We start from the raw sequence: 21,136 nt of genomic DNA, 5'->3' as shown, positions 1-21,136 counted from the left end.
CACGCACCACCATGCCCAGCTAATTTTTTGTATTTTTAGTAGAGACGGGGTTTCACCATGTTGACCAGGATGGTCTCGATCTCTTGACCTCGTGATCCACCCGCCTCAGCCTCCCAAAGTGCTGGGATTATAGGCATGAGCCACCGCGCCCGGCTCAAATAACTAAGTTTTAACATAATTATTTGCTATTTTAAAGAAAACAGGCCCTCAATATAAAAAAAAAAAAGTTGAATCAATCACAGATTTCCTATGTATAAAAACATCAACCGTTTTTTTTTTCCACTTCAGAAACTTGTATAGGGTTACCAACAATATAATCATAGTTTGTCAGTCAGCACAATCCCAAGATAGATATATAAACCTAGGAAGTTAGTTACAAAAAATTTCACACTCAACTCTTCATTAACAAATTTTGCCATTCTTTGGAAGTCTTTTTGGAGAGGTAGAATTAAACTGCTGGTCTAAATAGCAACAAAGAAACTATTTTACTCGAAAGATCATTATTTGTCCATGCCAATGGAGAAAACCATCAAAACAGAAAATATGTGACTGCATCTAAGATCACAGCTTACCTAAAGGAAAGAAGCGTGGTGTGCCAGCATAAATTTTGCCAAGGAGGACAATCTTGAGACTAAGAGCATGCATTCTATCTGAGGAGCTCAATGTCACACTGTCATTCAATTCTGTAAGAAAAAGACATGTCATTTGAAGCCAAATTATTTTTAACATGAAATATTTACATTGGCTATTTAATTCTGTTTCAAGGTTCGAAATACATTAAAACAGATAGTCACATTAATATGATTAGCAGATTTGGTGTTTCTCTTAGTGTCTGAGATACTCTCATGTCTTAACATGTTACTGGTTATTAGATTATGAGGTGAGTATCTCAGTATCCCTTAGAAGGCAACACAAATAATACAAATTAAACAATCTTTTCACTGAGTATTCTCCCAAATATTCACTTGGGTCATTCTCTGTATTATCCTCCACCATACTCAGGTACCTTCCACTTAACTCTCTTCTTAGGTATACACAATTGTCATGAGCCGCTAGCAGCTTGCATTGTATTAGCTACTAGCAGCTTGCATTCCTCTACCAAGTCACTACATACCATATGCTGACGTACTTGTAACTGAACACTTACCTTTCTCTATGATATCTTGCCATAGTGTCTGCACCAATATAGGGTCTGAATAACCGGCACAATGAATTATTGCAAGTTTGCACTCTGCAAGTTTAAATGGGTCAGCAAATTCCCCATAAAGCTGTGAGAGAAAATCCCAAAATTAAACATCCAACTAGAGGTCAGCATTCAGAGATTAATAGTGAAGCATTCCTTGAAAATTAAAAAAATTACCAAAGATTTTATGTAAAGTTTCTAAAACATGATATAAAGATGTGATCATCTATATAGCTGATTATAACTCCATATTTGAAAAGGTAAGGATATGGGACAGATGCAGTGGCTCACACCTGTAATCCTAGCACTTTGGGAGGCTGAGGCAGGCGGATCATGAGGTTAGGAGATTGAGACCATCCTGGCCAACACGGTGAAACCATGTCTCTACTAAAATACAAAAAGAAATTAGCTGGTCGTGGTGGCGCAAGCCTGTAGTTCCAGCTACTTTGTGAAGCGGAAGCAGGAGAATTGCTTGAACCCGGCAGGCAGAGGTTGCTGTGAGTCAAGATTGCACCACTGCACTCCAGCCTGGTGACAGAGCAAGACTCCATCTCAAAGAAAAAAAAAAAGATAAAGAAAAAGGAAAAAAAAAGGTAAGGGTATTGTAAATACAGTCAAACAGATTTTAGCATGTATAGCTTTTTTTTTTGCTGGAAGATGTTGCATTGACATTCTATATTTATTTATTTAAAAAGCTTAAAAGCTTTTTCAAATTTCTGTGGGTACATAGTAGGTGTATGTATTTATGGGGTACATGAGATGTTCTGATACAGTCATGCAATGAGAAATAAGCATGTCATGAAGAATCGGGTATTTATCCCTTAGGCATGTATCCTTTGAGTTACAAATAATCCAATTACATTCTTTATTTTAAAATATACAGTTAAGTTATTATTGACTGTAGTCACCCTACTTACTGTGCTATCAAATAGGTCTTAATTTATTCTTTCTATTTTGTTTTTGTACCCATTAACCATCGCCACCTTCCCCGCAAATCCCCTGCAATTTCGTTTTAGGATTAGTGTTGTATAAACAATGAGTTGAAGAATCATAGGAATACTGACAAATCTCAGAGTATTTCACGGTACCTGGAACGATGTCCAAGAATAAATGAAGAGGAAGGAACTGCACAGAAAATTACAGAGCAAGAGAGAGGCTTACAGAGTTATGCAAAGATAAGTTCATTTTTCCAAGGCAACAATTGTGACCACAAATAAGCTGGTGTTTTTTTTTTTTTTTTTTTTGAGACGGGGTCTCACTCTGTCACTCAGGCTGGAATGCAACAGCACCATCTAGGCTCACCACAACCTGGGCCTCCAGGGCTCAAGCAATCCTCCCACCTCAGCCTCCGTAGCTGGATCTACAAGTACACACCACCACACTTGGCTAATTTTTTGTTGTTATTTGTTTTTTTTAGATGGAATCTCACTCTGTTGCCTAGGTTCCTGGAATGCAGTGGCGTGATCTCAGCTCACTGCAACCTCTACCTCCTGGGTTCAAGCAATTCTCCTGTCTCAGCCTCCCAAGTAGCTGGGATTACAGGTGCGTGCCACCACACCCAGCTAATTTTTGCATTTTTAGTAGAAATGGGGTTTCCCCATGTTGACCAGGCTGGTCTCAAACTCCTTATCTCAGGTGATCCGATCTCCTCAGCCTCCCAAAGGGCTGGATTACACGTGTGAGCCACAGTGCCTGGCCTTTTTTGATATTTTTGGTAGAAATGACGTTTCTCCATGTTGCCCAGGCTGGAAATAAACAGCTTTAACATAGCTCCCATGTGAGGCTGATAGGTTCTTTGTAGGTACAGACCTGGAAAGAGTAGCTTAGCCTTTTCTAGGAGTTAGATGAAGGAGTGGTGATCTGTCAGCCCAGTGACAAGCTGCCAAAGATGCCTTATCTTATTTGTGGAGATAAGATAATTTTCCCCATGAAACAAAAAGCAAAATGCAAAACAAAAATTTCTCAATATTAGATCACTACTACAAAAACTTCACTTGCTTTTTTTTATTACCTTAGTTATGTCCATCAGCTCAGAATCCAACTGAGAAATTGCATCCTGTACAGAAGAATGATGGGAATACTGCCTTTGTAGTGTCTCTTGTATCTGAAGTTGGATCCTAGCAACCTAATTTGGGCAGAAAAAAGGATGTCTTAATTTCTTCATGATAAATCAACATACATTTGAAAAAATGACTCCTACTATATGACTTTGAAGTTTGCTAAAATAAAAATAATGTATAAATGAAGACTTCTATCATAATAGACTAACATCATAACAGAAGTCAACTAAACATAACAGATTTCACACAAAATGTACTGTGGCAGAGCCCTTGCTGCCAACCAGTATTCATACCTTCCATGACCGTAGCCAAATGGCTAGGCTATATAGCTCAGTTTCCTTTGCAAGGGAGGTGTGGCCATACAATCAAGTTCTCTTCAAAGACATGTGAGTAGAAATAAAGTGTGTCATGTCAGGGCTGTGGGTTTTTTTTTTTTTTGAGATGGAGATTCACTCTGCTGCCCAGTCGGGAGTGCGATGGTGTGATCTCCACTCACTGCAACATCCACCTCCTGGGTTCAAGCAATTCTCCTGCCTCAGCCTCGCGAATAGCTGGGACTACAGGTGCATGCCACCATGCCTGGCTAATTTTTTAAATTTTTAGTAAAAATGAGGTTTCACTGTGTTTGCCAGGATGGTTTCGATCTCCTGACCTTGTGATCTGCCTGCCTCAGCCTCCCAATATGCTGGGATTACAGGCGTGAGCCATCTCGCCCGGCTAGTGCTGTGGTTTCTAAGAGAGTGAATGTGTTCTTTCCCTTCCTCCCTCTGCTGAAGATAAAGCAAAGGCCCTAGGGAATGGTATTGCCAGAAAATAGAACTTGGGTTGCTAAATCAAACACATGAAGGAAAGTCAGCAGCCTATCAGGAAGACTCACTCTGGATTTTTGTGAATAAGAAACAAACTTTTGGCTGGGTGTGGTGGCTCAAGCCTGTAATCTCAGCACTTTGGGAGGCCGAGGAGGGTGGATCACCTGAGGTCGGGAGTTCGAGACCAGCCTGACCAACATGGAGAAACCCTTCTCTACTAAAAATACAAAAAAATTAGCTGGGCATGGTGGTGCATGCCTGTAATCCCAGCTACTTGGGAGGCTGAGGCAGGAGAATCGCTTGAACTGGGGAAGCAGAGGTTGCAGTGAGCTGAGATCATGCCATTGCATTCCAGCCTAGGAAACGAGTGAAAAAAAAAAAAGAAACAAACTTTGGTATTTCAACCATGGTATGTTTTTTATTCTCTTAGTTTTAGTTAAGGCATTTTAGCCTACTCTACTTCATACATCTACTTATTTGCTTCCAGAATAAATGGTGAATGTGATGTAATCTACTTGCTGTTGAAATAGTTGCGAAAAACCTTTATTTATTATTATTATTTGAGACATTTTGCCTTCTATTGACCTACTACTTACGAAGGGAAGAATGAAAAGTGGAATAACTATGTGGCTAGTACTCAGTGTGGACATAGCTTAAGATCTTTAGCACTTACCTCCATTTTTTCTTCTAATTCATGAAGGAATTCACCATCAGCAGCTATTGATGAAATGGCAGTAGAACTTTTGGCACTAAGAATAGCTCGAGCAATGTACTCCAGTCGCTGCTGAAGTGAAATTTCTGTGCTATAAGGGAAAACCCTTATTTTTAGTCATACAATTTCTTTTTTTTTTTTTGAGACGGAGTTTCGCTCTTGTTACCCAGGCTGGAGTACAATGGCGTGATCTCGGCTCACCGCAATCTCCGCCTCCTGGGTTCAGGCAATTCTCCTGCCTCAGCCTCCTGAGTAGCTGGGATTACAGGCACGCGCCACCATGCCCAGCTAATTTTTTGTATTTTTAGTAGAGACGGGGTTTCACCATGTTGACCAGGATGGTCTCGATCTCTTGACCTCGTGATCCACCCGCCTCGGCCTCCCAAAGTGCTGGGATTACAGGCTTGAGCCACCGCGCCCGGCCTAGTCATACAATTTCTTAAGGATAGAAGATACAAATATAATTAGTATGTAGTTTTTAATATCAAATGCACATAAAAGGCCATTGGAAACTTGAAAAAAATCATTAGGTTTTAAAAAAAGCATTGATTTTAGATTTCTAATAAGAGAGATTCACAATTTTAGACAACACATAAAGAAATATGTTTATATCTAAAAAGTAAATCCTATTTTAAAAATTTAGGTATATATATTTTATTTATTTATTTATTTTTTTGACGGAGTCTCATTCTATTGCCCAGGCTGGAGTGCAGTGGCACAATCTAAGCTCACTGCAACCCTGCCTCCTGGGTTCAAGCGATTCTCCTGCCTGAGTAGCTGGGATTACAGGTGCATACTACCATATTCAGCTAATTTTTTTTTGTATTTGTAGTAGAGACGGGGTTTCACCATGTTGGTCAGGCTCATCTTGAACTCCTGACCTTGTGATCTGCCTGCTGTGGCCTCCCAAAGTACTGGGATTACAGGCATGAGCCACCGTGCCCGGCCAGGTCATTATTTTAAAACTTAGATTCTTCTAAAATTAAGGAAAACTGAATGTAACTACATACAGCTCAGTTTTCAATCATTCTTCACAATAAAGAGTATTATGCCATACCTATGCATGTCAGCCAGTTTGGACAGTACACGAGCAGCATTACTGAAACTTCTGTTCTTCTCATAATACCGCCAGAGTAAATCCATATAGCGAACTCTGTTTTGATCAACTTTGGCCATTCGGACTAGATGTGGCTCCAGAAATGGAGAAGCAACCTAGAAATTACATAGTTATTCAGAAAAATTTTCTAATCACCTACAAATAATGTTCCTGATATGGAAAAATACAGTATTTTTAAAGTCAACTACAACTGTGCCTTGTCTTATAAAAACAAGCAAAATTATAATCCAACATTAACATATAAAAGAGAGGGCAAATTTTCTTATTATAAACAATTTTTGTTTTACCACCGTTAGCATACAAATTTCTACAACAATTCTACAAAAATCAGCTGGGTGTGGTGGTGCGGGCCTACAGTTCTGTTACTCAGGAGGCTAAAATGGGAGAATCACCTGAATCTAGGGAGGTCGAGGCTACAGTGAGCCATTATCGTGCCATTGCACTGCACTCTAGCCTAAGTGACAGAGTGAGACTTTGTCTCAAAAACAAAAAAAGGAAATTTACTATAAAATTACAAAGTCTTAAATTTAAAGAACACAGCTATTGATTCCTAGACACTGAGCTTGAAAGCATTCTTGAAATTATTAAATGCTATGTATTCATTAAATAGATTGTGGAACAGTGAGACTTAGAGTAGTAAAAAGGACATATCTGAAGTCACATAGAGACTTAACAGCAGAGTTAAGATGGGCTTCAGGACTCATAAAGCCAGTGATTTCTACCCCGCAATATAAACTATCCCCATCAGCTTTGAAATAACAAGAAAATTGGAGCAGTAGCCTACTTTGCCCCTTAGGAAAAGATTCGGCATTACTCAGCTTTATGCTAACATCTGATAGTAGGCATGAGATGAGAAAAATAATTTTTTACATCTATTATGTGGTCAAATCATTGAGTTATGCTCCTTAAGAATAATTAACATGACTGAAAAAAAAAAAAAAAAAAGATTTACCTGTAGCAGCTTATCTGCAAGGTCAGCTTGTATTAGCCAGTTATAAAGGGCAATACTAAATAGCTCATCTTTGGATCGCTGTGACAATTTAAGCATTTGTTCAAACTAAAATAAAGAAAATAGTAAAAATTAGCAGTTAAAGGCTCTCTTTCTGGGCATCACAACCCTTCAGCCCTATAAACCCTGGTAAGAAATCAAGAATCCTTACATGATAACTTCTAAGAACTACTACCTTTCCCAAGATGACTGTGCCACCATTACCATGCAGACCTTCTAAACAGTGTATTCTCAGAATGAAAATATACTGTGTCCCTTACATGATGTCCTGCTTCTTCATTACTCAGCATGTTTGGATCAGATGACAACACTGGAGGACCAGGTTTTTTGGGTACACTGGGAGACTGAGGAGCAGCCTTACTTTGATTTACCAGTTCTTGAAGTGTGTCTGTAATGCACTTGTAACTGTTTAATCTGAAAAAGAATGGAAAAGGAGCAATTACATTATTTAACTAGGAGCAAATGATAGCAAGTCTGGTGACTCATGCCTGTAATGCCAGCACTAGGGAGGTCAAGGCAGGGTGGCTTGAGGCCAGGAGTTCGAGACTAGCCAGGGCAACATAGTGAGACCCCCGTCTCTACAAAAAAAATACAAAAAATTGGCTGGGTGCAGTGGCTCACACTTGTAATCCCAGCACTCTGGGAGGTGAAGGCAGGCGGATTGCCAGAGGAGAGGTCAGAAGTACAAGACCAGACTGGCCAACATGGTGAAACCTCATCTCTACTAAAAACACAAAAATTAGCTGGGTGTGGTAGTACACATCTGTAGTCCCAGCTACTCAGAAGACCGAGGCAGAAGAATTGCTTGAACCTGGGAGGCAGAGGCTGAGGTGAGCTGAGATCGTGCCACTGCTCTAGCCTGGGCGACAGCAAGCCCCTGTCTCAAAAGACAAAACAAACAAACAAAGTTAACCAGGCATGGTGGTATGTACCTGTAATCTCAGCTACTTGGGAGGCTGAGGCTTGAGCCCAGAAATTCAAGGCTGCCAAGTGAGCTATTATCATGCCACTGCACTCCAGCCCAGACAACAAAATGAGGCCCCGTCTCAAAAACAAAAAATCCCAAAAACAAAACAAACAAGAACAAAAGAAAGAAAGCTACTGATTTAGTTTACCTAATTTAAGTATACACAAGAATTACAAGATTATTTTGGAGAGTATATGTACATATTTGGCACTTAAAATAATACAGACCATATACTTTTTCAGTAAGTTTGAGAAGTGTTTGGCTAAACATAAAAGGGTAAAGTCATTAAATATAGTAATAAAAAAATATGTTTTCCCCAGGTGTGGTGGCTGACACTTGTAACCCCAGCACTTTGGAGACTGAGAAGAAAAGATTGCTTGAGCCCAGGAGTTAAAGCCCAGCCTGGGCAATGTAGTGAGGCCTTGTCTGAACAGAAATTAAAAAGATAAAAAAATTAGCTGAGTGTGGTGACATGTGCCTGTAGGCCCAGTTACTCAGGAAGCTGAGGTGGGAGGACCACTGAATCACTTGAGCACAAAAGATCAAGGCTGCAGTGATCTATGATGGTGCCACTGAACTCCAGCCCAGGAGACAGAATGAGCCTTTGTCTCAAAGACAAAAACAAAACAAAAAACCCTCCATATATGTATATGTTTTAGAAAGGTTATATATTTATTTTCTTTTCCAAGATAAAGTCTTGCTCTGATGCCCAGGCTGGAGTTCAGGGGTGCAATCTCAGCTCACTGCAACCTCTGCCTCCCAGGTAGAAGCGATTCTCCTGCCTCAGCCTCCCAAGTAGCTGGGATTATAGGTGTGCGCCATCACAGCTGGCTAATTTTTGTATTTTTAGTAGAGACGGGGTTTCACCATATTGGCCAGGCTGGTCTCAAACTCCTGACTTTGTGATCCATCCACGTCAGCCTCCCAAAGTGCTGGGATTACAGGCATGAGCCACCATACCCAGCCTATATTTCTTTTAATGACATACATTTCCTTTTTAACAGTCTCAACTAATTTGGGAATACTTAAAAATTATCCTTTAAAATGAAATCCTAGGCCAGGCACAGTGGCTCAGGCCTACAATCCCAGCACTTTGGGAGGCTGAGGCAGGCAGATCACCTGAGGTCAGGTCTTTGAGACCAGCCTGTCCAACATGATGAAACCCTGTCTATACTAAAAATACAAAAATATTACCCAGACCTGGTGGTGCGTGCCTGTAATCCCAGCTACTAGGGAGACTGAGGGAGGAGAATTCCTTGAACCCAGGAGGTGGAGGTTGCAGTGAGCCAAGATTACACTACTACACTCCAGCCTAGACAAGAGCAAAAACTCTCTCTCAAATAATAATAATAATAATAATAATAATAATAATAATAATAATATTAAAATGAAATACTAATCATCATCCAGAACCAAAAGTTTGAGAAAAAAAAAGCTAGTTTTGTTTTCAAGTAAGTAACCCCATTAAAAAAATTAAATCTCAGAAGAATCAGAGGCAAGTTAAAAAACATTCATAAGCATTTAAGAATTCTCATCAGAATAACATTTTACCTCTAGGTTAAGAATTGTAACCTATGAGCAGGGCATGGTGGCTCACGCCCGTAATCCCAGCACTTTGGCAGGCTGAAGCAGGTGGATCGCTTGAGATCAGGAGTTCGAAATGAGCCTGGCCAACATGGTGAAATCCTATCTCTACTAAAACTACAAAAATTAGCCAGCCATGGTGGTGTGCACCTGTAATCTCAGCTACTCAGGAGGCTGAAGCAGGAAAACTGCTTGAACCTATGTGAAGGGGGCTGCAGTGAGATTGTACCATTGCACTCCAGCCAGGGTGACTCTCAAAAGAAAAAAGGAAAAAAGAATTATAACCTATAACCTTAACCTATTGGTATTATTAATATTCAGGCCTTTGATAAAATAAGAAGTCACTTTTAAGTAAAAGCAAAAGGATAATTCAACTTTACAAGGGCTACAATTGAAATATGATTTTCCTTCAATCAAACCTTTACACAAAGAGGCTAGACACAGTGGCTGATGCCTATAATCCTGGCACTTTGCAAGACTGAGGCAGGTGGATCACTTGAGGTTAGGAGTTCAAGACCAGCCTCACCAATGTGGGGAAACTCCATCTCTAGCAAAAATACAAAAATTAGCCAGGTGTGGTAGTACACGCCTGTAATCCCAGATACTCGGGAGAGGCCGCTGAGGCAGGAGAATAGCTTGAATCTGGGTGGCAGACATTGTAGTGAGCCATGATCACACCACTACACTCTGGCATGGGTGACAGAGCAAGACTCCATCTCAAAAATTTTTAAAAAACAAAAAACTTTATGCAAAGCAAACTCTGTATCCATAAAGATGACAATCTGATAAGGTAATGAAATGTACCTTTCTTGGAAGGCCTGAAGTCCAGCTATGTCTTCTTCTGGTTCTCCGTGTTTATAGAAATGAAGTCCAAGACCTTGAGGATCTTTTTTCTCTGCAGCCGTAAGAGAAAGTTCCACCACACCCTCATAAAAACGCACTGATGGGAAAGAAAAGAATGAAGATCTCTGACTTACTACTAAGTTGGACATATTTTTTCTTAGATGGCACATAAAAATAATGATCAAGGTTATGTCTCTACTGTACAATAGCCACCCTGCTGACAAAATATTTCTAATAAGTCTTCAGAAGAAAAAAGCCTTAACAGGCCTAAAAGGCACCTGTTAAATATATTTCTTCATTAGAAAAAAAAGATCATATTTCAAATAGCAAAAAAGAAGAGTGTTAGTTCCTTACTGGAGGGAATAATCTTGGGATTCAAAATACCTGGGCAAACAGTTATAGCCTTTACATTATGTTAGATTTGATTTAAAGTAATTTTTTAAAAAGTAGGCAGATTATACTTTAGAACTTAATGAAAAATTTTAAATATCTGAAAAATAAATATAATCCAGAAAGCAATCTAAAGCATATAGTAATTTAACTGGGCAAGAACTGAAACTTTAATGTTAAAAAATTACACATTTTGGCCAGGCGCAGTGGTGCACACCTGTAATCCACCTTGGGAGACCAAGGTGGGTAGGTAGATCACCTAAGGTCAGGAATTCTAGACCAGCCTGGCCAACATGGTGAAACCATGTCTCTACTAAAAATATGAAAATTAGCCGGGCGCGGTGACTCAAGCCTGTAATCCCAGCACTTTGGGAGGCCGAGGCGGGTGGATCACGAGGTCGAGAGATCGAGACCATCCTGGTCAACATGGTGAAACCCCGTCTCTACTAAAAATACAAAAAATTAGCTGGGCATGGTGGCACGTGCCTGTAATCCCAGCTACTCAGGAGGCTGAGGCAGGAGAATTGCCTGAACCCAGGAGGCAGAGGTTGCGGTGAGCCGAGATCGCGCCATTGCATTCCAGCCTGGGTAACAAAAACGAAACTCCGTCTCAAAAAAAAAAAAAAAGAAAATTAGCTGGGTGTGGTAGTGCATCCCTGTAATCCCAGCTACCTGGGAGGCTGAGGCAAGAGAATTGCTGCAACCCAGGGAGGCGGAGGCTGCAGTGAGCTAAGAGTGCACCACTGCATTCTAGCCTGGCTGACAGAGTGAGACTCCATCTCAAAAAAGAAAACAAAACAAAAAGTTACATATTTCAAGAGACAAAAAGAACATTATAGCTTCTGCATCAGTGTAGTCATCAAATATTGCAACACGATAATACAACAATACCACATTCCTACATCCTTTCATGTGGCCTCTGATGTTGAAAGAAGATTTGCATCTGGAAAGCGGCTTCATTAGCTTGCTTCATTTATACACTATCACTTGTGTTTTGAGTTAAAGATATAATGAATATGTTATTTCTCACCTTGTCTATACTGAGCACAAACATTGGAAAGGTCTACTTGATTGCTGATTTTTTGATATTCTTTTAATGATTCCCTTAACATTCTTTCTTTTTCAGTCTTATTTTGAACTTGCCGAGAATGCTGGAGAAGCTCATTTGCCTAAAAGAGGAGATAAGAAGAACTTAAAAAGATATAAAATCAAGCAGACAGATGACGCTGTCAACTAAATTTTAATCTATGTCTAAATTTATATATTATTATTACCATTAAAAATGAAAACAAGTCTACAAACTTACTTCTTAATTTTAGGCAGAAAAGTTTTTGACCAAAAATTCCTAGCTATTCTTACTTCCTCTCACAAATATGTTAAGCAAGAGAGCTTTTGTCTGGTAATTCTCTTGCCTAGTCAATATATTATAGGGCAGCAGGCAGTCCATGTGACACTCATTTATTTATTTTTTTCACCTGTAGGAAAGGATCAATAAAAATGCCCCCATTAACTCTAATTCACCAAAAGATTTAGTTCAAGTTTTAGTGCTTTTCCTTAACTTCTAAGGGGATAAATTATTCCCTAATTTGTTAAATTTCCTTAATTTCTAAATTGAGTGATTTTTTTCTTAAATTTTCACCTTTGGCTTTTTTAATATGGCCTAGAAACACTATCAAAGGGCTGGGCGCGGTGGCTCAAGCCTGTAATCCCAGCACTTTGGGAGGCTGAGGCGGGTGGATCACGAGGTCAAGAGATCAAGACCATCCTGGTCAACATGGTGAAACCCCATCTCTACTAAAAATACTAAAAATTAGCTGGGCATGGTGGCGTGTGCCTGTAATCCCAGCTCCTCAGGAGGCTGAGGCAGGAGAATTGCCTGAACCCAGGAGGCGGAGGTTGCGGTGAGCCGAGATCGCGCCATTGCACTCCAGCCTGGGTAAGAAGAGCGACACTCCATCTCAAAAAAAAAAAAAAAAAAAAAAAGAAACACTATCAAAGATTCTTTATTGGCCGGGCACAGTGGCTCATGCCTGCAATCCCAACACTTTATGAGGCTGAGGCAGGCTGATCACCTGAGGTCAGCAGTTCAAGACCAGCCTAGCCAACATGGTGAAACCCTGTCTCTACTAAAAATATAAAATTAGCTAATTGTGGTGGTGCATGCCTCCCAGCTACTTGAGAGGCTGAGGCAGGAGAATCACTTGAACCTGGGAAGTGGAGGTTGCAGTGAGCTGAGATCATGCCACTGGACTCCTGCCTGGGTGACAAAGCAAGACACACACACACAAAAAAAAAAAAAAAAAAAAAAAAAGATTCTTTTTTTTTTTTTGAGACGGAGTTTCGCTCTTGTTACCCAGGCTGGAGTGCAATGGCGTGATCTCGGCTCACCGCAACCTCCGCCTCCTGGGTTCAGGCAATTCTCCTGCCTCAGCCTCTGGTGTAGCTGGGATTACAGGCATGTGCCACCATGCCCAGCTAATTTTTTGCACCTTTAGTAGAGACGGGGTTTCACCATGTTGACCAGGATGGTCTCGATCTCTTGACCTCGTGATCCACCCGCCTCGGCCTCCCAAAGTGCTGGGATTACAGGCTTGAGCCACCGCGCCCGGCAAAAAAGATTCTTTATGAAAAACTTAAAGGAAGGTTGGGCATGATGGCTCACACCTGTAATCCCAGCACTATGGGCGGCTGAGGCAGGAGGATCGCTTGAAGCCAAGAGTTAAATACCAGCCTGTGCAACAAATTGAAACCCGTCTTTACAAAAAATAAAAAAATTAGCTGGGTGTAGCGGTACATACCTGTAGCCCCCTAGCTATATGGGAGGACTACTTGAGTTTAGGACTTAGACGCTGCTGTGAACTATCATCACAGCACTGCACTACAGTCTAAGCAAGAGTGAAACCCTGTGTCGAATAAATAAATAAAAATATTTACAAAAAGAACAGCTAAGTTTAAGAGTATACACATGGTTTAAGAAACCACATATTCCAACTCCTTTCTTAGATGAGGATTCTGAGGCTAGGAGAGGTAAAGAGATCTAACTGACTGAGCTCGTATATTAAGTAAAACAAGATGATTCCTCATGCCATGATATCTCCTGTAACAAACAATGAAATAGGTAATAAAGTATCATACCTTAGAACAAACTGCATCATCAGTGCTATACAGAAGTGGGCAGATATCCTGCAAATGTAGACTAATGCCATCAACAGCGGCATTATCTCTGATGTAGCAGTTGATAAGAGAAGCAATTAATGCCCCTGTGAGTTCTTTGTCCCTGATTACGAGATCTTTAAAGGTGGTGATCTTCAGCTGTTCTTGAAGTTCCTTAGGCACACAAAAGAAAACACTTTTCTGTCACAATTACAGAAATATCATATTTCTCAACATAATGAAATTATTTTAATAAGTTAAAATAACCTAAACATTAACAGACTCTATAACTGAAAAGCGAAAATATGTTGATTAGTAGAAACAAATGTTTGCAAACTTACATAAAATCATACAGAGTTGAAAAAGAACCTAAAGTAGATCTAAGTCCAAAACTCTCACTTTTCAAATTTTTAATTTTTTTTTTTTTTTTTTTTTTTTTGAGACGGAGTTTTGCTCTTGTTACCCAGGCTGGAGTGCAATGGCGTGATGTCAGCTCACCACAACCTCTGCCTCCTGGGTTCAGGCAATTCTCCTGCTTCATCCTCCTGAGTAGCTGGGATTACAGGCACGCATCACCATGCCCAGCTGATTTTTTTGTATTTTTAGTAGAGACGGGGTTTCACCATGTTGACCAAGATGGTCTCGATCTCTTGACCTCATGATCCACTCGCTTCGGCCTCCTAAAGTGCTGGGATTACAGGCTTGAGCCACTGCGCCTGGCCAAACTCTCACTTTTCAAATGAAAAAAGTAAAGCTTAGGTAGAGCCAAAACTAGAGCCATTATCTCCTGGCTTTGGTTATAAAAAGGAAAAAACAATCACTTGGCTACATTTGAACATCCTGGGCTTACATTTTACTTTTTCCTAAATACTGGTAGAATTCCTTTTTTTTTTTGAGACGGAGTTTCGCTCTTGTTACCCAGGCTGGAGTGCAATGGCGCGATCTCGGCTCACCACAACCTCCGCCTCCTGGGTTCAGGCAATTCTCCTGCCTCAGCCTCCTGAGTAGCTGGGATTATAGGTACGCACCACCATGCCCAGCTAATTTTTTGTATTTTTAGTAGAGACGGGGTTTCACCATGTTGACCAGGTTGGTCTCGATCTCTTGATCTTGTGATCCACCCGCCTCGGCCTCCCAAAGTACTGGGATTACAGGCTTGAGCCACCGCGCCCGGCCACGAATTCCTTTTTTTTTTTTTTGAGATGGAGTGTCACATTATTGCCTGGTCTGAAGTGCAATGGTTCGATCACGGCTCACTGCAATCTCTGCCTCCCTGGTTCACTCGATTCTCCTGCTTCAGCCTGTAGAGCAGCTGGGATTACAGGTGCAAAACAGTTTTTTAAACTGTTTTTAAAATGAAAAAACCAGTATGTGCTTAAAAGAAACAAAACCACCAATGAAAAGCCACAACTATTCACTGGACGCTACTGGAAAGAATTAGATTGCTTTATAACTTTGAAAAATGGTATATAAGGCCGGGCGCGGTGGCTCAAGCCTGTAATCCCAGCACTTTGGGAGGCCGAGGCGGGTGGATCACGAGGTCGAAAGATCGAGACCATCCTGGTCAACATGGTGAAACCCCATCTCTACTAAAAATACAAAAAAACTAGCTGGGCGTGGTGGTGCATGCCTGTAATCCCAGCTACTTAGGAGGCTGAGGCAGGAGAATTGCCTGAGCCCAGGAGGCGGAGGTTGCGGTGAGCCAAGATCGCGCCATTGCACTCCAGCCTTGGTAACAAGAGCGAAACTCCGTCTCAAAAAAAAAAAAAAAAAAGAAAAAAAGAAAAATGGTATATAAGAATCAAAATTAAACATTTCAGAGTAATCAAATATGCATAAAAGAAAGAATTTTTTTTTTTTAACAGAATTACAGCTAATAACTGAGGAAGAAATCAGAGACTTAAAATATTACTCTTTTGGCCGGGTGCAGTGGCTCATGCCTATAATCCTAGCACTTTGGGAGGCCAAGGTGGGTGGATCATCTTAAGTCAGGCATTCAACACCAGCCTGGCCAACATGGCAAAACCCTGTCTCTACTAAAAATAGAAAAATTAGCCAGGCACAGTGTCACATGCCTGTAGTCCCAGCTACTTGGGAAGCTGAGGAAAGAGAATTGCTTGAACCTGGGAGGCAGAGGTTGCAGTGATCTTAGATTGAGCCACAGCACTCCAGCCTGGGTGACAGAATGAGACATCGTCTCAAAAAAATAAATAAATAAATAAATAATAAAATAAATAAGTAAATAAATAAAATAAAATATTACCCTTCTGTAATTCTAAATGAAATAACAAATTCCAGCAATGATTATCAATGGATCATTAAAGTCTGATAGAGAATTCCACAATGGCAGTATTAGACTTACTACTTGAATCCAGCATCCATCCACTAAAAAGTAGGACAACCAAACCTTTTGTGTCTTCTAAGATAGTCTGATGAACAAACCACTACCTATGAAGTATTCTATTATTTCTCAAAAAAGGACCTGAACCAAATCAAGCCTATATAATAAACTTTCATTTTATACAAAATGCAGGAGATAGAGGAAGAAGGTCACTACAAAGAGGGTAAAAAAAACCCTTAGAATGTCCTTAGAATGCTGGACATTCTACTGGATTGATGCCTGGATTTCTACAAGGCAACAAGCAAGGAAAAGAAAAAGAGAAGGAAAGACTGCTTTAGATTAAAACAGATGAAAGAGAAATGACAAACCATGAGTGAAACAATTAAACTGTTTAGATTCTGATTTGATTGAACCAATCTGTAAAAAGACATTTTTAAGGCAGAGAAGTTTCATTATTTTAAATGCTAATCAAGTATTGATAGTTAATTTTGGCAACTATCCAGCCTGGAGATACAGTGAAACCCCATCTTTGCAAAAAAAATACAAAAATTAGCTAGGCTTAGTGGTGTGTGCCTATAGTCCCAGCTACTCAGGAGGCTGAAGTAGGAGAATTACTGGAGCCCAGGGAGATCAAGGCTACAATGAACCGTGATCACGCCACTGCACTCCAGCTTGGATGACAGAGTGAGACTCTGTCTCAAAAAAAAAATTGCTAACTGTGAAAATGACATTGTTGTTATCCAAGGAACTGTCTTATCTATTTTTTGTTTTAGAAATACAATACCTTGAAAATGTTGAATGAGTCAAATGTATGTAGGAGTTACAGTTTTTGCTCTACTTTTGTATATGTTTAGAAACGTTCACAACCAAACAAAAGGAAGGAATACATTTTCTCTATATATTGTATCTAACATTTAATGTTGATTATCCTTATCCTTAGAAAGGATTCAAATGTGGGCCAGGCAAGGTGGCTCAAACCTGTAATCCCAGCACTTTGGGAGGCCAAGGCGGGTGGTTCACAAAGTCAAGAGATCAAGATCATCCTGGCCAACATGGCGAAACTCCCTTTCTACTTAAAATTCAAAAATTTAGCTGGGCGTGGTGGCATGTGCCTGTAGTCCCAGCTACTCCGGGAGGCTGAGGCAGAAGAATCGCTTGAACCCGGGAGGCAGAGGTTGCAGTGAGCTGAGATCATGCCACTGCACTCCAGCTTGGCGACAGAGCAAGACTCTATCTCAAAAATAAACAAAAAACCAAGAAAGGATTCAAATGAAAACAGCAAAAGAAATGTGAACCATTAATTTCCTACAGTGATAAACATCTTCCTTTAAAGTAGGAGTGTTCTTTTTTTGTGTGTGTGAGACAGGGTCTCACTCTGCCACCCAGGCGTGCAGTGGCACAATCATGGCTAACCAGAGCCCTGACCTCACAGGCTCAAGTGCTCCTCCCCACTCAGCTTCCCAAGTAGCTGGGGCTACAGGCATGTGCTACCACATCTGATTAATTTATTTTTTATTTGTAGTAGAGATGGGATCTTGCCATTTTGCCCAGGATAGTCTTGAACTCCTGGTCTCAAGTGATCCTCCTGCCTTGGCCTCCCAAAGTGTTGGGATTGCAGGCATGAGGCATGGTGCCCAGCCAATAGTATTTAATTTAGGCTGTTGGGCCCTTTGAAACTATATTCAAAAGTCTGTGTGTCTATCTCAATCTGCACTTAAGGATAGTGAAAAATCACTTTTATCAGATTCTCAGAGGGATCTGTAGCCCAAAGGTTACAGTCCACTGTTTTAAAAAATATGTTTTATAGGCCGGGTGCGGTGGCTCAAGCCTGTAATCTTAGCACTTTGGGAGGCCGAGGCGGGTGGATCACGAGGTCAAGAGATCGAGACCATCCTGGTCAACATGGTGAAACCCCGTCTCTACTAAAAATACAAAAAATTAGCTGGGCATGGTGGCGCCTGCCTGTAATCCCAGCTACTCAGGAGGCTGAGGCAGGAGAATTGCCTGAACCCAGGAGGCGGAGGTTGCGGTGAGCCAAGATTGCGCCATTGCACTCCAGCCTGGGTAATAAGAGCGAAACTCTGTCTCAAAAAAAAAAAAAAGTTTTATAAAGTAAGATTTCATTCATAGACACCTATAAAGTTCTCATACACTGTAAAAACCTGTGGCTTTGAGAAAATAGGCCCCCTGAGGTACTACACTTTTGTGCAATTTTCCTGTAACATAACCTAAATGCTTCCCAAAATAATTGCCTCCCAAAGCCAAAATACTCATGCAAAAAAATCCGAACATAGTATTAATAGTATAATCATAAAAAGTTTAAAAACCTTACCTTCTGAAGTTCTGCCACAATGACAGTGAACTGATGTTCACAAAGAAGTTTCCATAAAGCCAGTGCCTGGTATGATTTTCGAACCAACTGCTGAATTGCCTGAAGTGAACTCTTTTCACTTAGTTGAGCCTCTAATGAGAAAACAAAACTAATAAACTATTACAAAATAACATAGGTTAAGTTGCTTTATTTCTAATAAAAACTATAGTTAAGGTTGAAATTTCCATTGTTTTTCTCCCAGCCTCCATCATAGACAACCATGATTATCAGTAGTATTTATGTTTTTATCTTCTCCATGTACATACATATATGCTTCTGTGTTTGTGTATGTACACATAAACCATAAAAATATTGCTGTATTTTTTAACAAATACACCATTGCTTTTTCTACTCAGTTATATGTTCACAGGCTATCTGCATTGATAAATATAAATCTAGTACATTTATTTTCATTGCTGAGTGTTCCATCATGTAAGCATACCACAATTTAGCCCATTTTCCACTTGGAGGACATTAGACTGTTTCCAGTGTTTTGATACTAAAACAATGATGCAATAAATATTCTTAAAGAACATCTCCTAGAAAGTATAGTCAAGTTAGGCTAGGACTGAGTTTCTTAAACCCTAGATCAACGTGCACTGGTGAGTCACGAAATCAATTTAGTCATTAAAACTTTTCCCTTACCCCTCAAATATAGAAAGTAGAAAAGAATTTTAAAAGGAAAGAAATATGAGTATAAAACAGGTAGAATTATTTCAGGAAAATCTATTTCTGTTTGTATGTATGGTTTTAAACATCTGAGTCGTAACGTAAAACATGTTTTTTTCTTTCTTTTTTCTTTTTTGAGATGGAGTCTTGCTCCGTCGCCCAGGATGGAGAGGAGTGGTATGATCTTGACTCGCTGCAACCTCCGCCTCCCAAGTTCAAGTGATTCTCCTGCCTCGGCCTCCTGAGTAGCTGGGATTACAGGCATGTGCCACTACGTCCAGCTAATTTTGTATTTTTAGTAGAGATGAAGTTTCACCATGTTGGCCAGGCTGGTCTTTAACTCCTGACCCCAAATGATCTGCCCGCCTTGGCCTCCCAAAGTGCTGGGATTACAGGTGTGAGCCGCTGCACTCAGCCATGTAAGATATGTTTCTTACTGTTGGAAAAAGTTTGAAAAAAACTCCTCTAAGGATATATACCTAGAAATGACAATATCACCTTTAAGATGTTTAGCTTTTACCGGATGTGATCAAACTGCTCTCCAAAGCAGTTATTTCAGTATAAACTGCCGGCAATTCAAATGCTTCTGTTTGTACAAATCCTCACCAATGTTTAGCAATGTCAATCTCAAAGCCATACTGAAATATCATTAGTGGTTCAGAAAAAAAAAATTGCAAAGTGGTGGCTGGGCACAGTGGCTTATGGCTGTAATCCCGATACTTTGAGAGGCCAAGGTGGGCAGATCACTTGAGGCCAGGAGTTCGAGACCAGCTTGGCCAACATGGCAAAACCCCATCTCCACTAAAATACAAAAATTAGCCAGGCATAGTGGCACACTTATCCCAGTGACTCAGGTGGCTGAGGCACAATTACTGCTTGAACCCGGAAGGTGGAGGTTGCAGTGAGCTGAGATGGCACCATTTCACTTCAGCCTGGGCAACTGTGCAAGACTCTGTCTCAAAACAAAACAAAACAGAGCAAAACAAAAACAAAATTAGAAGATAGGCAAACAATTTTAACTTTTTTTTAAAAGAAGAAAAATTTAAAAGACAACAAAAAAGAATCTGCAAAACGATGAATAGAAATCTAGGGTCCCAAAAAAAAAAAGACAGTAGCTTGGGACAAAAGTAAATGGCTGAGTCTTTTTTTGTGGAGAACAGGGTCTCGCTATATTGCCCAGGCAGGTCTCGAACTCCTGGGCTCAAGCTATCCTCCCGGTAAATGGTTGAGTCTTAAGAAAGTTCTATTGGCTGGGCACGGTGGCTCACGCGTGTAATCCCAGCACTTTGGGTGGCCAAGGTGGGCAGATCACCTAAGGTCAGGAGTTCTAGACCAGCTTGGCCAACATAGTGAAACCTTATGTCTACTAAAAATACAAAAACTAGTTGGGTGTGGTGGCGTGCACCTATAACCCCGGGTATTCGGGAGACTGAGACAGGAGAATTGTTTGAACCAGGGAGGTGGAGGTTGTAGTAAGCCCAGCTCGCACCATTGCACTTCAGCCAGGGCAACAAGAGCAAAACTTCATCCCAAAAAGAAATAAAAATAAAATGCTGCAGCTGCTATAAAACAGCATGGCAGTTCATCAAAAAATTAACAGTTCATTACAAATTGATAGAATTAATATTAAAGGAAGAAAATTCTGACATATGTTACAACATGGATGAACTTCGAGGAGAGTATGCTAAGTGACATAAGCCTACCACAAAATGAAAAATTTGATTTCATTATAATAGGGTACCCAGAGTAGTAAAATTCAGAGACAGATAGAATGGTGGTTGTCAGGGACCTGGGATAGAGTAAAAAAAAATGGGGAGTTATTGTTTCTTTCTTTCTTTTTTTTTTTTTTTTGGAGACAGAGTCTGGCTCTGTTGCCAGGCTGAAATGCAGTGGCACGATTTTGGCTCACTGCAACCTCTGCCTCCAAG

At 40.4% G+C, this 21,136-nt stretch overlaps 1 protein-coding gene across 2 annotated transcripts in view; it reads right to left on the bottom strand.

Moving 5' to 3' along the window:
- NUP155 (nucleoporin 155) overlaps positions 1–21,136 on the bottom strand; it is an 89,858-nt gene that overhangs the window by 9,673 nt on the left and 59,049 nt on the right. For both annotated transcript variants that reach the window (XM_039469892.2, XM_039469899.2), the window contains 11 exons: positions 18,501–18,631; positions 13,810–14,001; positions 11,705–11,843; positions 10,246–10,381; positions 7,151–7,304; positions 6,834–6,938; positions 5,822–5,976; positions 4,726–4,855; positions 3,195–3,308; positions 1,148–1,268; positions 573–683 (listed from right to left, as the gene is read on the bottom strand). In XM_039469892.2, coding sequence (XP_039325826.1) covers positions 573–683; positions 1,148–1,268; positions 3,195–3,308; positions 4,726–4,855; positions 5,822–5,976; positions 6,834–6,938; positions 7,151–7,304; positions 10,246–10,381; positions 11,705–11,843; positions 13,810–14,001; positions 18,501–18,631 — 1,488 coding nt within the window. The remainder of the gene's footprint in view (positions 1–572; positions 684–1,147; positions 1,269–3,194; positions 3,309–4,725; positions 4,856–5,821; positions 5,977–6,833; positions 6,939–7,150; positions 7,305–10,245; positions 10,382–11,704; positions 11,844–13,809; positions 14,002–18,500; positions 18,632–21,136) is intronic.

This window comes from Saimiri boliviensis, chromosome 1 (genome assembly GCF_048565385.1).
Source record: "Saimiri boliviensis isolate mSaiBol1 chromosome 1, mSaiBol1.pri, whole genome shotgun sequence".
Taxonomy (NCBI): Eukaryota; Metazoa; Chordata; class Mammalia; order Primates; family Cebidae; genus Saimiri; species Saimiri boliviensis.
This window is presented reverse-complemented; position numbering and strand designations above follow the sequence as displayed.